Raw genomic sequence first — 15,718 nt, 5'->3', positions numbered from 1 at the left:
AAAACGTGTGCTAGAATAGTTCCTATGTTGGCAAATATTAGAATAAATTATTTACAAATAAGCATAGTCTTCCTGAAAAGAAGCAAATTACTTGAAGTCCTTGTTACATGTTAAAGAATCAAAAAGAAATTCCAAGCTCTTCAATTCTAACTAAAAACCTGCTTCAGGCAGTCATTATTTTCACTGGACCCAGTGTTCCCATATCCATTCATTCTGAGACAGAAATCCTAATCCTGAAGCAGGAGGGCAATGATGCCATTAAATCAGCCAGCTGCCGGGTCTGTGAGAATAATTCCCTTCCTATAAGCCTCCTGCTGCTCCCCACAGAGCCAGAGAAAGTTTGAACAGCTCAACACTGTTCTCATTTATTTCCTACTTTTTTCCACTTGTACAACTGTTCAAGCCTCTTAAACAGTTAAAAACAAGGCTTCATGGCCCAAGAGCATGGGGATGACAGTGGGTGGAGAATGGACTTGAAGAAGTGATATGAAGCAGGACGTCTGGGTGGCTCCATGGTTGAGCGTCTGCCTTTGGCTCAGGGCATGATCCTGGGATCCCGCCTGCTTCTCCCTCTGCCTATATCTCTGCTTCTCTCTGTGCATCTCTCATGAATAAATATATAAAATCTTAAAAAAAAAAAAGAAGTGATATGAAGGGAAAACCACTCCATTTCCCTCCTTAAGATTACAAAGGCAAAGTGAAGATGTTCCATGAACTCAGAGAGGAAGTATGTAATTAAATATGACTTCCAATTTCTCGTGTGTACCCTTCATTGAAATGTGCAGTTATGTAATTCATCCTTCTTGCATGAGTTTCTTGAAAAATGCTGGCCCAAAAGAATCAAGTATAAAGCACTTTGAAAGGAGACAAGTCATCTTGCTGACTTTCTAAGGCATCATTCACCCAGGAAAAGTCAAAGATAAATTATAACTGCTTTTCTTATGACCCTTGGGATATGTCTCATATTATCTTATTTTTATCTTTTTTTAGGGTACAGATGGCCCTATGGGACCCCCTGGCCCTGCAGGTCCCAAAGGAGAAAGAGTAAGTTGCTTCTGAGGTTCTTAAGCTGTGACCTAAAGAAAACACGGTGTGGCTTTTCTGTTTTAGTTGAACTGAACTATTCATTTCCCAGAAGAAATAAAGGTCCATCTAAAATATTAAATGAAAATATACCATCTTAAGTCCTAATCAGAGCACTCGGGCTGAGAGGACAACAGAGTATTAAAATAGAATGTGATTGCCTTAATAAAAAAATCAGGCATACATATACATAGCTAAAATAAATAGCTCAGACCAGTCCTTCCTAACCCATAAGGAAGATATTTTCATTTGGCCTTAATCCAGAAAGTTGAAGTCAAATAGGGCTAAAATATCCAGGACTACATATTCTGGTTGATAATCTTTTATATAAAGCTACTGTATTCATTCAGAGTAAGTTATAACTTTTTTTAAAGGAAATTATAAAACTTAAGTATTCTTCTCCACACAGTTACACATGCTTCTTATTTATTTATTTATTTATTTTTAGCAAAAGAATAGGCTGTCTTTCTTTAACCATAAGGAAATAATTTCAGTGAACTATGGAACAAAAACCTTTCACTAACCTCCCTATTGCTAGGCCCTGTTTCCATATCCTTGGGAAAAAAAAAAAAAAAAGATCTTCAGAGCAGAAGATAAATATCTGACACAAAAAAATGTATTGCAGCCTCAGCAGCTAGTCATCTGTCTGGAACCTTTCTTCCTTCTTTCTCTGTTTTTCTCCCATTTTTTCTTTTCTTCACTTTGGGAAACTTGGAAGTTTTCTTGTGTCTGAGTGGAATTGTGTCATCAATTTCCCGACCATCCAGGAGAGGCTGTAAAGAAAGTATCCGAATAGTAAGGGCTTCAAAATGTTGAGATGATTCATTATGCAAGCTATGGTCTTTTAAAACTAGATAAAGTGTCTTCAGTCTGGGGTAATTTGCTTTAAAATAAGGGCACAGAGTTATTTCTTTGGCACCTACCCCAATTCCATAATTCTGTGTTCTAGAAAATGAATTCGTTCATTCAGTAAACATTTATTATATTTTATAATCTATAGAACACAGTATACTCCTAGTGTGAAATGGAAGCACTTTCCTCCCATTTGTGTAGTCAGTTTTGCTAATTTGCTGCAGTGAATTGAACAATGCCATTATAATTGATTTGTCATCCTACAACCTTTTATTAATACACTATAGATATTTACTCCATACTGTAAAAGTAGCAGCTATTTTCTCTGACCTAGCAGAGTTTACAATCTAATGGCAGAGGAAATAAATATCAGCAAGAAATAGCCAGATTAAAAAAAAAAAAAAAAAAAGAAATAGCCAGATAATGAGGCCAAAGTGAATACAAATCATACAGACTGTATGTACCACGATGAGGAAGTCTGGCTTTATCCAAGAATGCTTCTAGAAGGAGGTGAGTCCTAAAGGAAGAAATCATCTGAATCTGCAATTGTCTTATTTCTAAAATCAAGCTGACTTATGAAGATCATCTTAATTAAAAACATTTAAAAGCTAAGAGCCTCATGCTGCTGACGCATTCAAGCATTGTATCAAGAAATCCAGCACATGTACTAAAAATGGAGCAGCAAATCTCAAGTAGTCTTTTGGCAGAATGCCCTTGGGGCTCAAGAGGGTTTACCGTTCGGTAAATCAGCTGCTACTTCCGATAGCTCCAGAGTGTCACAAGAGTATCAGGTCTCGGCACTGGGGCAGAATTAACCAGGAGAACAAATGAAATCGCTAAGAATTTTTGAAGACATAGTTTAAGTCAAATGGTGTGCAGTGTGAAGTGTTACACTTGTATTTACTCAGCACGTTAACTATCTTGACTGGATCATATGTCAGTACTCTCCAAGTGTCCCTCACCCAAAGTGCTAAACTGGAGTGTGATTCTCAAAGTTAATTGACGGAGGTGCCATTTGGACTCTCCTAGAAAAGTTTCCAGTTTTAAAGAGGGAGGAATCAGGAATCCTTTCTAGAAGAATTCCTCAGTGTAGACATACAAATTAAAGAGCCTGAAAGAAATGAGACTGGCCTAAAAGACACCAGGTGTTCTACTGGCAGTGTCATTCAAATATATGAGTGACAGCGTGAGCCCTTAAAGGACCTGATGATCCCTGCCTTGAGCTGATTTCTTCCTGTGGCCGTGTAACTGCTGAGGAACTCTGTGAAGGATGTTAAGTTTGAGAGGTTCAAAAGTTTTTCAGCAATTATTTAATCCAGAAGAAGAATTCAAATCCCTTTTTCATTCCATATTTCATATTCAAATCAAAAGTTTTCAGTTGGGGACCATTAGGATGCATTTGGCTCTAAGTGACAGATACCAACTCAGAATGGCTTAAACAATAGAGAAACTCACTACTTTATATAACAAAATATTCAAAGGAGGTACTCTTGGCTCTGCCTCTCTGCCCTTTCCATATGCTGGCTTGGTCTTCTGATCACAGGCAAGCTAGTTCCTACAAACCTCTCCAGTGAGAGAACAAACATCTCCTTCCGTGTCTCTGCCTTAGCAGTAAGCAAACCTTCCCCCTCACTTCCCTTCAGACTTCCTCCAATACCTTACCAGCCAGAATTGGGGCATAGGCCTGTTTCTGAAGCAGCCGCTGGCAAGTGAAATAAAATTGTCATTAAAGTAATTATTTGGGGTGAGCAGTTCTATACGAGCAGTTCCACAGACAAATGTTTTAGTGACAGGTTAATTCAAATAAACCATGGTATATTCATTTTAAAAGCACAATAAAGCAGAGAGTACTCAGAGGAGGGAAGAGGGAATAGGTATATCAAAAATATCTGTGGAGATTTTTCAAACCAGACCTATTCCAGATTGCGTGAACTTTCCTTTTAAACCCTCACCTCCCACTTTACTACCCATTCCCCCTGACTGTAAACACATATATGCCACCACTACCACCATTTTTAAAAAAATCATAAATTGGGGCATCTGGTGGCTGGACGGGAGGAGCACCTGGCTCTTGGTTTCAGCTCAGGTCACAATATTTGGGCCATGAGACGGAGCCCCTCATCAGGCTCTGTACTCAGTTGGAGTCTGTTTGAGATTCTTTCCCTTTTCTTGTCCTTCCATGCACTCTTTCTCTCATAAATAAATAAATAAATAAATAAATAAATAAATAAATAAAATATTTAAAATATCATAAATCACACTGCCAGATCAAATGGAAAGAAATTTAATTTGAATTGGCTGCCAAACCCTTTTCATTTAAAACAAGACCTCTGATGGTGTATTAATAACAAGAGCTACTATTTATGGAACATATTATTTGGTGACATCATTTCATGTTTTATAATTACATTTAATCTTCAGAAAAATTCTTGCAGAATAGGTAGTATTGTTCTTATTTAACAGCCAATGAAACTCAGGCAGAGAAAGGTTAAGAAAGTTACCAGCCAGCTAGTGCCAGACTGGAATTCAAATTTAATGTTTTGTTTCAAAGCCTGGCCACCTTACTGAATGGGATTGCTGATCTTTCAGTAATAAACATAAAGTAATGATGACTAGAAGTTCAACAAGCTTTTATCATATTTATTTTTGGTAATCTCCCTATACAATATGTGCCTCTAGGTGACAGTGCTAATTAATTAGTTCCACCAACCCCTAAGTTTAGAAAGAATGGGCATTAAGGAGGGCGCATGATAAAATGAGCACTGGGTGTTTTACTATATGTTGGCAAATTGAATTTAAATAAAATTTAAAAAATAAAAATAAAAGAAAGAAGAATGTTAATAGTGACTTGAAATTTTCTCACATGGGAATCTGGAGTACTGAGGCATACAGCATAACACTTGGATCTGAACACATACCTACGAGCAAAACTAAGCATTTTAGCTATGAAAAGGCTTTGCTAACCTTCATGCTTCTTTAAAGATGTGATAAAAGAAGGTAACATTTTCTTTTTGGTCACTCATATAAATATCATCATCACTCCTGAAGTTTGCATGCTAAATCCTGACAAATGCTTTTATTTTGGAGATGGCAGCAGAAGAAAACACTATTTGAAATGCAGAACATCTCTTACTATAATTATTTCATGTTCATGGGATGACCTCCAATCTCGCAGTATTCTCTATTAGCAAGATTATCATTATCACATATAGTGTTATAGCTGGGGCAAGATACTCAAATAGGTATGTGGAGAGCAAGTGATGAAGGTAATACATACCTACCTTCTTAGGCATTTAGAAGAAGGCATAAATGTTTTTAAATTCTCTTTTTCAGAAAGGATACAAAACATGTACATGATTATACTGATTTGATTTGATTTGATTAATTCAACAAATATTTACTGATGCACTAGACACTACCATAAGCCATGAGGATGCAGTAGGGAACAAAGCCAGAGGCTCTGGCATCCAAAGTGCATATTCTAGTGAGAGGCTCAGCAGAGATTAAACTTGCCTGTGTCTCTTGGTGTGGGAGGCCATACCGTAAAATATAGCTCAGTTAAGGGCCAGGGCAGTCAAGAAAGAGGCCTGCCAAAGAAGAGACATTTGATAGAAAAAGAAAAGACATTTTATTCTTACATTTAAAAAATACTTCCTTTAAAACATTTCACATTCATTTAAAAATGTTTCACATTAATGCCAAAGAAACCCAAGTACAGCACTCTAGATATGCAAATCCTTTGCACACCTGGGTACCAGCACTCTTACTGCCCTTCTTTCAGAGGTAATTTGGTAGAATATGCAAATGTGGGGTGTTTTGGTTTTTTTTACCATATCACCTACCAAGCCGCCAAAAGAGCCTGCATCATTGGAAGCTTGACAGAATGGTACCTCACATGGAGGCTTGATACACAGGCCATTAGGGAAGTGTGTGAATATATGCATTTGTATATGATTTGAACTTTTCGGCTTTCATTTCAGGGTGAAAAAGGAGTCACGGGAGAGCCTGGACCCAGAGGACCCTATGGTCTGCCTGTAAGTTTTGTTTCTTGTCTCCACCTTCAGCATGCATCGATGACCTGACACCGGCATGGTTAACCCTTCCCTGATAGGGCAGACTAATCACGTTAGGGGAGCAAAGAACCATCCACTAATTCTCCACAACACCAGTGTAACCATATCCTTCATGGGTCATATTCACATCTTCTCCCACTCACTCACACACACACACACACACACACAACACACTTCATGAGTTTGAGAGGATCAGAGATTGTCCACAAGAAAAACAGTACTAATCTGAAAGCAGGATTTCCACTGTCAGAAAATTCCCTCCCTATGCCATCTAGGCATGATTAGACACTCATAATTGGCACTTCCTTGGAAAGTCACTACCAAAAGTGGGTGTGGAAGTTTTATTTAAGACAACTTTCCTCAGGTTTTATCTGTTCTCAGAGGTTCCTTACTAAAACTAACCTTGCTGATAAAACTTCTTTCTCAAATTGATGTTTGCAGTGATTTTGAGGTTTCTAACCTTTCTAAAGCACTGCAGTGATAAGGATCTTTAGAACATAGAATGTGGATAGTGGTCTGTCTTCTGAAAATTCTCATTTATACAGTCTTCAGATTGAGGCTGCAGGTGTGCTTCAGGACATTATCATTGAGATAATTATATGTGATCTGATAGGGTAGGATAGGACTACAATAGAAACATAGTGTATTAAGGCTTTTAACCTCTAACTTCCACATGTTTGATACCTTACAGAACCAAAATAATAAACTTAAGCCAGGATTACTTCAGTGCTGAAAGACAGGTTGATTTTGAAACAGTTTTCAAAATCTAATTGAATTAAAGCAATGTCCTAGTAACTTTGGATGGATCTGCTCTGTGACACTCTAGGGTCTCGGCCCCAATAATCTGCACCATGGGGCTGAATTTATCAATCCTTGCACCAGTCTGGTGACTCCTTTGTATTCCAGGGATCATTTTTGACAAAGCTTACTTAAAAACAGTTTTTAAGTTGTGACCTTCACACCCTCAATATTTATAGACAAGGTAAGCATATAACCAAGTTAAAACTATACTTAGCAATAAACAGTTTTCACATTCTTTACTCATTCATGAACCAAGTACTAAGTCATCAAGTTGAAGCAGTATTGATTTGCCTATTTTATTAGTGCTGGTATGTTTTCAAAATCAACTAAATGGTATCTGTGCTTTCAGCTTACTCCTGGATTGATAAATTGGTTGCCAAGCATTAAACTTGAGCAAAATATCAAGCTATGTGATCTAATCTATAATAAAAAATTTTACATGGCCCTTAACTACAGCATTAACAGTAACTTCACCTAATTTGGTGAAAATAATTTGTATTACTAATCAATAAAGACTCTTTTACACATTTCTGAAGTAGTTGTTCTAATACTAGTGTTGCATGCCCAGGCGGCCTCAAATAAAACAGTAACAATAACCTATTCATGAAACTTAGGAACACTAATGTAGCTACTATGGTTCTTTGGCAGGGGAAAGATGGAGAGCCTGGTCTTGATGTAAGTAATACGTATAATGAACACCTTCCTGTTGTAATAGATGCTGATGGTCTCCATCATCAATAACAGCAAGAATACTTTTTTTGTGTGCACATAGTTATGCATAAGGCATATATTGCTGTGCATGTAGATAGCAATATAAAATACAACCACTAGTGTCTGTGCGAGATAAACAGAAAAGCAAAACACATAATTAGTATAAAGTTAATAACTGACAGTTGATAATGGCACTTCAAAATGCTTTCCCAAATTAGGGACACCCTGAACATCAGCAGTTGAACCACTTATTTAAAAATATGCCTAAAATTGAAAGAAACATCTTTCATGTGCCACCCTTAGGGAGTGGTATACTATGTTTATTTTCAAAGTTGTTATGCAGTATTTTTTCCTTTTAACATAAATTGTCTATATATTTTATAACAACATAACTATAAAAAATAGACTGTCAAAAGTAAATGCCTCTTGAAATGACCACTGTATTATGTGAATATAATAACAGCCTTATTATGTGAGTAATAATAATAATAGCAAAAGTAATAATAGTTAACTTTTTATTGAGCACCTGTTATGTGCAAGCATAAAATCCTGTGAGGTAAGTGATTTGCCAAATGCCACACGAGTCATCCTACAGACCACCCTTGCTAGGATTCAAAGTAGAATCCTGATATTCTCTCCACTTGCATATATCTTAGGAGAAAAAGCTACAAATGTGTTTCATATAGATAACTGAGACATCAAACAACTATTACTCCTAAGTGTTACTTTTAACTATCTGAGTTTTAGGATTATTGGTCTGCCATTTTTCTTCATATTTGCGTTGAGGAACATGGAACCTTTTTTTTTCAGTGTGATTTTTTTTCAGTGTGATTTTGCCACAGTTACATCAATAGATCTTTTTGGTTTGCTTTTTATCCTCTAGGGCTTCCCTGGTCCACGAGGCGAGAAGGGTGATGTAGGAGAAAAGGGAGAAAAGGTGACCTCTCCATTCTAGCATGTGCCTGTTTGATTTTTCTCATGCCGTGTGCTTTGCTGTTCAACCTACGCGATTCTTTCACACATCTAATTTTTCTTCATCCTGTGCTCCAAAAACACACTGATGCCTGATCTAAAAAGCCAGGTCTTCACAGAGGAATGAAGAAGGCTACAGCGCTAGAAATAAGGGCATGGTCTAGCACAGAAGGAAAAAAGTGCAATGTCCTCATAACCAGGCTTACCTGACACCAATTTGTTGAAAGACGTGATGTCCAGGCATTCTTGAAAATGAATTTAAAAAGGTGTTTATTACGTTAAAGTAAAAATTAAACAGCACAGATCTGCAAGAGTTTTCTGGAAGAGCTCACCTAACCCTGGAAAGCCAGCATCTCATTTATATGCACAACATTCCCAGTAGAGAGATAGAAATCCCAGTAGAAAAGTTTTAAAAAGTTCTTTTATTCCGAATTATAAATTCTAACTATAAAATATACATGTTTTGACTTCAGATAAATTGTGCATGCAAGCATTTAGCTCAAGGTGGAGGTGCTTTAAAGATTCTAAACATTTATCATATATTTACTTAAGGGGTTGCATGAGTCTAAAATCTTACACTCAAAAGTATGTCACCATTATGCAGATACTCATTTTAATGATCTTGCAAACAAAGAAGAAATTACTAGTATTAAAACTTATGAAAACATAAAGCTACAAATGTAATCCTCAGAACAATGTTAATCACTCATACAAAAATATTTCCATACTTCAGATTCCATGATTAGAAGTTTTATATTTAGGAAAATTAGATCCAAATGTGAACACTTTTTGTGTATCATTCTTTAACATGGGAGATAAAAATTAGCAAGAGCCCTCATGTGCTCATACGCACAAGGGCAGATGGTTTTGTGTCGCATAGGGAATCCCTAACTGTTACAAAATTATGTTGATTAATAATAACGCTGATTCATTATTCTTTGTATTATAGTGTCTGTTTTCCATAAAGCTTGAGGTCCGCTAACATATCACTGAAAAATGATTCCTATAGCCTGTTAGAGTCAGCATTCATAAGACAACACTTTTCTGTGGAGTGATTAATCTCAGTTGACCTACCAAATAATGAACTGAATTCTGAATTATTAATACCCAACACACCTGTCTCACCAATGTGATGAAGAGTCCACTGCCTCCGAGGAGAGAAGAGCTCACCCAAACAAGTTAAAATCAATTTACATCATGGCATTGAAGTTATTTGCTTAGGAAGGATGTTGACCAATCTTGCATGAGTGAGCAATTTAGTCCTGAGCTCCCCTCCCATCTGACTTCCTGTCACACCTGCTCTCACTTCACCCTAGTTTCTCAGGTCTTCATCTTTGATCATGATTAACTAAACCACACAGAATTTCTCTCCTTCCCCAGTATTCAAGAAACCCAAGTGTTTTTGATTCTGAGCCTTCTGATGCAATCTTTTTGGCACACAGGAGATAAATGAGGAGCTTTCACTCACACAGTCAGAATGAATGTATTAATTTGAATGCTTATCTCATACATATCTTATGTATATGTATTTGAATATTCATGTTGTTTTGCTTCTGAAATTATTCACTTTTATTGTAACTGCCTTCCTGAGTGCAGAATGAATACACTAATTTAAATATGTATTGCGCAGTATTTTGTATTCTGTACAGCACCAACTTCTTGTCTATAAATATGCAGAGATATTTATGTTAATAAGAAACAGCTGAGGTGCATTCCTTCCTTCTCCTCCTTTTGCCTCCTTTCCTTAATTCCTCCATTCCCATGATCCATGCAGATTTCCACGCCTCTACCTTGATTCCTAAATACTAATTTCCATGGCTACATTCCCACTATGTAATTATCCTGCCTACCTCATTTTAGTATTAGCTCAACTGAGTCCAAACTGCTTTTCCTCTCTTGAACAGATTTTTTTTTTTTTTTGGCTTTTGTTACATTGTGAGTAAGCTGGAAACTCATTTACCATTGTGAAAGCCTGGCATGAGATCTGTAAGAGTAAATTAAAGAACATCCTTGGATTTATTAGAAATAAGTAGAAATAAGTCTGTTTCTCCAGTTGGTTTTGCTGAGAAGTATTAGCACTTTTAAAACTTGTTTACCTGACTTAATAAAGAATTTGCTTTTAGTTTCCTAAAAAATAAAAATCTTAAAAGAAATAGAAGTATAATATACTGAATATTTCGTAATGACAACTACAAAAAATAATGTCCTAAAATTGGATTATGTTTCCAAAAGATAGAAGCTGTTAATATTCTTTCCTTTTCGTCTGGCTCAGTGTAGCTTTCATCTGTCATAGGATTAGGAAAAAAGTAAGCTGACAAGGTATTGAAACTTGGGTAAAGTATTCATTATTCCTCTGAATTTGACCTGCCACTGGCTGGCTTCCATACAGTTGGTATTTGTTATCTTCACCAGACCTATGGAGGAAATACTTCATTCACCAAGACCATGGTGCTAGGGTCTAAGTCAGCACTTGATGTGTTGGCTTTTCAGATCTCCTTCTTTCATCTTGTTGAGTATCTTAAGTAAAATCCCCTGTATCATTGCCCAGAATCCATTGTCACTCTGAAAGTACAAGTTATCTTTTATAATATCATGCCTTCCCTAAACCAGAAAACAGTGGTAAATGCCCTTCCAGACTTTTATTGGCTAAACCATCTTTTGAATCGCCATATTTCCCCCCTCAAATAAAACCTGTCTTTTATTTAAACCCTTATATCCACAGGGGGAAAAGGGAAAGAAAGGCAAAAAGGGGCCTAAAGGGGAGAAAGGAGAACAGGGTGCTCCTGGATTAGATGCACCTTGCCCGTTGGTATGTCTGACTCGTGGAGCTCTGTCTCCAGATACCATGTATGAAGGAATAAACTGGGAGAAGAGCACGCTGGAGGGACCCGTAACAGCAGGGGTTTTGATTGGGGGTCAGTTAACACAGACTTTAGGGTACTACACACATCTATCTCCGGCTCTCCCGGTATATTCCACGCCTTGTCTCTGGCCACCAGCTCTGCTGGATTCTTGGCACTCAAGTATCAACGTGCCACTGGAATGTGAATATAGGATCTGAAGAGGAACTGGTGCATACTAGTCCATACCATTCAAAAGAGAAAGTCACTGTTCCCAGATAAGCCCTAATTATAGGCATAGGTCAAGCTCTTATCTGGTTCAACTTCAGTGGATGTTACTTTGTCCTTCAGAGTTGCTCCTCTCCCAGCTTTTTGTTATTGTAGTTATTTCTTTAGCATAATTTGTGCCTAAGTGATTTCTTGTGTTAGTAACATTATGAGTTAATCTTTACAAACAGGGATTCCGTGGCGTTAAGGGGGAAAAAGGGGAGCCAGGCCAGCCTGGCCTGGATGGGCTGGATGCCCCTTGCCAATTGGTACAGTATTTCTCTTTCCTACCACCCTGCATGCAATTCCTTTGTTTATTACATATTCATCTCTATCAGTGTAAAGTGGTACTTCTGGAACAAGCTTTACATGATAAACACACTACATGCATGTGCATGAACAGCTCCTTCAGCATCTCTGTGGGGTGACGAGAGCACGCAAGCATTTCCACCAAAGACTGCAAATTAACTTCCTGACATTGTCTCACAACTAACAGGACTGCCATGTCTACATTCTGGGGAATATTAACCTACTCAATAAATATTAAAGAATACAGTAAAATTATATTAAAAAGTCTTCTCTGTAAAGGTACTACTAAGGCCATACCTTTGGATTGTACCCCTAAATTTAGCTTTTTTTTTTTTCTTTTTCTCTGAAAGAAATAAATGCATTTTTGCCTCTTCCACTAAATTTCTGTGAGGCCATAAAAAAGGCCAGACCGACAGAGTTAAGCTTCTGTGGTCAAGAGTTAAGCAGTTCAAGGGAATGCTGTTAAGAGACCATAGGGAAGAAAACCAAGCTAAGAGCTTCTAAAGATGGTAATAGTCTGCAGCCCAACCCTCTTCTTTGCCACATAACCTTTTCAATGTAATGGTCTCTCCTTTTGAAACTCACTTTCCTAAAGTAGACAGAACTCCCCTATCCCCATTGGCATGAACTCAAAATCCTCCTTATACTAAAATCTAAAATTCTACTGGGTGATCCTCTCCTTGTACCAATCTGGCATTACCAAGTTTCTCCCAAGTATATAGCTATTTCAAAGCGTTTTGGTTTTTTTTCTTTTTTATATTTAAAAAGAAAGCATATTCATACTTTCTGAGGTATCAAAGAAAACTTTTTAGGGTTGTTTTATACTTATTGATTGTTATACTTGGTCTGCATGTTCTTATTCTTCAGTGCTAAGCATGATTTTTTAAAGATAGAGTTCTATTTCTTAAGCTTCTTAAGAGATTATATTTATAGGAAAAATGTATTTGATAAATAATTATGATTGCAAAATCTCAATAGGAGTGCCCGTCTTTTATTTTGTTTGCTTGTTGTTAATAATAAATAATATTTTACAATCATTTTGTTAGGGGAAAACACAAGCATGTCTCATAATATATCGACTCTTCCTGCCTTATTTCTATCATTTGTATCTGAAGAGTGCTTGTACTTTAAAAGAAAGTAAATTGTGCAACATTTAGGAATCTCTTATTGATTCAGAATTGGTTAACCAGCTTCTACAGAATTTTTAATTAAAAAATTGGTGAATGCTATGGATGACATCTTACTGTAAAGATACAGATGGGCTGCCGATGTTTTAATTATTTGGATGCATTCTACTATATCTCACTTTCAGTATAGAAAAGTAAAAGATACTGGCATGTGCAGAGGTACAAACTTCAGATAGAAATGGCTCATCATTGATTATTCATTATTATCATACATATTCAACCATAGACCATAGTGACCAGGAAGACGAGTTGTTCCAGTTTATTTAATAAAGATAACTGTGAAATGTGTTTTAATGAAATTAAGAGAGCTAGTACAGATTTATTCTCTAAAGGTGGAACTGAGTAAGCTTTGTAAATTACTTGCTCAAAATGAGGTGTAATTTTTGCTGTGTGTATTTTCAAAATGTATCCTCACTCTAGAAAACATTTGAATTTTCTTCTTTTTAACTAGTGTTTCTATTGGGAGTTGATAATTAGAAAAAAAAATGCCTGTGACTACAGGCACCTAGTGAGTAGAAATCCATTCTATTGGGAGTTGATAATTAGGAAAAAAAAATGCCTGTGACTACAGGCACCTAGTGAGTAGAAATCCATTTTTTAAGCTTCTGAGCATGTGAATTATGAAATATGTTCACATTTGCAGAGCCTGAGGATTTCTTACTCTTCTCTTTAAAACAGGGGCCAGATGGATTACCCATGCCTGGCTGTTGGCAAAAGGTAGGCTTTACAGAATTATTTCTAAAAGAAGCACTCCCTCTTTCTCTTCCCCTGGCCTGGCTTTTTCCATTTAGAATAGACCTTTTGAGTTTGATTCCTGGACGTTATTTGGGCATTAAAAAGCAAAAGATTCCATCTCCAGAATATCTTTTGATTAATATGTTTACTGCTGATTTCCTCCTAAACTGATGAATGAAAAAAGTTCTTAACAAACATTCTAACTTGGAAACCTTCCCTATTGAACCCTTTCTGTGGAATGGAAAGGGGCAGTGCATCTTGACAACAGTTTGCTTATTGAATCAATGAACTCCTTGTCTTCCTACTATTTAAAACTATGCTTAATTGTGATTCTTTTTCTATTTATGCTCAGTTACGTAGGCAAACATGCAAAATACATGGTAGAACCCTGCCAATATTAATCATGAAGCTGAGAAAGCAGAAAGTGTAAGCATGAGGTTTTTTTCTTCAGGGATGATTTATTTAGGAGAATCTGTTTATTGAAGTTGGTGTTTCTTATGATTCTCATTCATTCTAGCCTCTTCAGCCCCTGGATGCTGTGTATATATTCAGTGTGGAAGGGAATGTCATAGAGAACCTTCTCTGTGCAAAGGCTGTATGATGAATATGATGGACCCTTTCATAAGGGGATAGCATTTTACTTAATCCTCACAATAACCCTTGTTATTATCCTCAATGACCCTGATGAAGAAACTGAAGTTCAGAGAGGTTAAGTAACTTCTAAGGGCAAGAGCTAGTATCCAACAGAACGAGAAGTGGGCGGTGGAAAACAATGGCAGGACTTTAAGCAGGGAAGAGATCTGTAGGCGCTGTGCTAGTTCAAGAATCCCAACCCTCTACACAATAATGGTGTGAACCTAATTATAAGGAGCTGTGCATATATGCTACTGAAGGATAAAGGAATTCCACTGGTGGAAAAATGAGTTAGGGGAAAGTATAAAGCTGCTTTGATCATTTTGAAGTTTTTTCTCTAACACCTTGTGGCTTATTGAGTAATTTTTGACAGGCATGCCTCATTGGCAAAACTATACAGAACTCTAGGGTTGCAGAGAGATGAAGGGAAACTTGACTCTCCTCAGTGGGTCTCATCTCCTCAGCTCTGTTGCTGAGGAGATCCTGTTTAACTGACTCTCCCGCTTAGCCACTCCCCCCCCCCCCCCCCCCACTCTGCCAAAGAAAGAAAACCTTCTTTGTCAGGAGTGTCATTTATTTAGCAGCTCCCCATACTCTTTCAGCCTGTCAGAGAATTAGCTCAATCACAGCTGGGGTCAAGGGATTCTCAGGAAGGTGGGCCTATCATCATATTCTTCTTCACCTTAGAAAAGTATCCTTTCGCCATCAGAATCCCTGTTCTCAGAATCTTGAATTCAATCCTGAGCTGGAATTACCATTTGCTCTTTAACCATTGACCTGTAATCTAATACTGTAATGATTTTTTAATACAGTCCTAGGTACACTTTACATAGAGGGAGATGCTGAAAGGCTTACTTTATCCAGCCTTCTGACAGAACTCAGCACTTGGGTTTACATAATTATTGGCTGCTTCTAAATCACTTCCTTTTTTGTGAGGGCATAGTGTTAATGGCACCAAGCAAAGGATTCATCTTTTTGGTTCACGAATGGCCAAACCTAGCAGTAATATGAATAGCATCAGAAAATCAGAAATTTCCCTTTATTTTTCCACAGAGTAGACACTATATCCTACATAGGATTAGGGACTTCTTAAATCTTAACACCTTTTTTTTTTTTTTTTTTTTGAGAGAGAGAGGATAGGGAAGAGAGGGAGGGACAGGAGAAAGGTAAAGAGAGAATCTCAAGCAGGCTCTATGCCCATCATGGAGCATGACACGGGTCTCAGTCTCACAACCCTGGGATCATTATCTGAGCA

At 37.2% G+C, this 15,718-nt stretch overlaps 1 protein-coding gene across 1 annotated transcript in view; it reads left to right on the top strand.

The window, feature by feature from the left end:
• The window catches only part of COL25A1 (collagen type XXV alpha 1 chain), a 444,869-nt gene that overhangs the window by 425,919 nt on the left and 3,232 nt on the right, over positions 1-15,718 (top strand). The window contains exons 31-36 of the mRNA XM_041759382.1: positions 991-1,044; positions 5,916-5,969; positions 7,458-7,484; positions 8,404-8,457; positions 11,791-11,868; positions 13,774-13,812. Coding sequence (XP_041615316.1) covers positions 991-1,044; positions 5,916-5,969; positions 7,458-7,484; positions 8,404-8,457; positions 11,791-11,868; positions 13,774-13,812 — 306 coding nt within the window. The remainder of the gene's footprint in view (positions 1-990; positions 1,045-5,915; positions 5,970-7,457; positions 7,485-8,403; positions 8,458-11,790; positions 11,869-13,773; positions 13,813-15,718) is intronic.

The sequence above is a fragment of the Vulpes lagopus genome, chromosome 6 (assembly GCF_018345385.1).
Source record: "Vulpes lagopus strain Blue_001 chromosome 6, ASM1834538v1, whole genome shotgun sequence".
Classification (NCBI taxonomy): domain Eukaryota; kingdom Metazoa; phylum Chordata; class Mammalia; order Carnivora; family Canidae; genus Vulpes; species Vulpes lagopus.
Note: the sequence above shows the minus strand (reverse complement) of the source record. Positions and strands in the feature narration are given on the sequence as shown.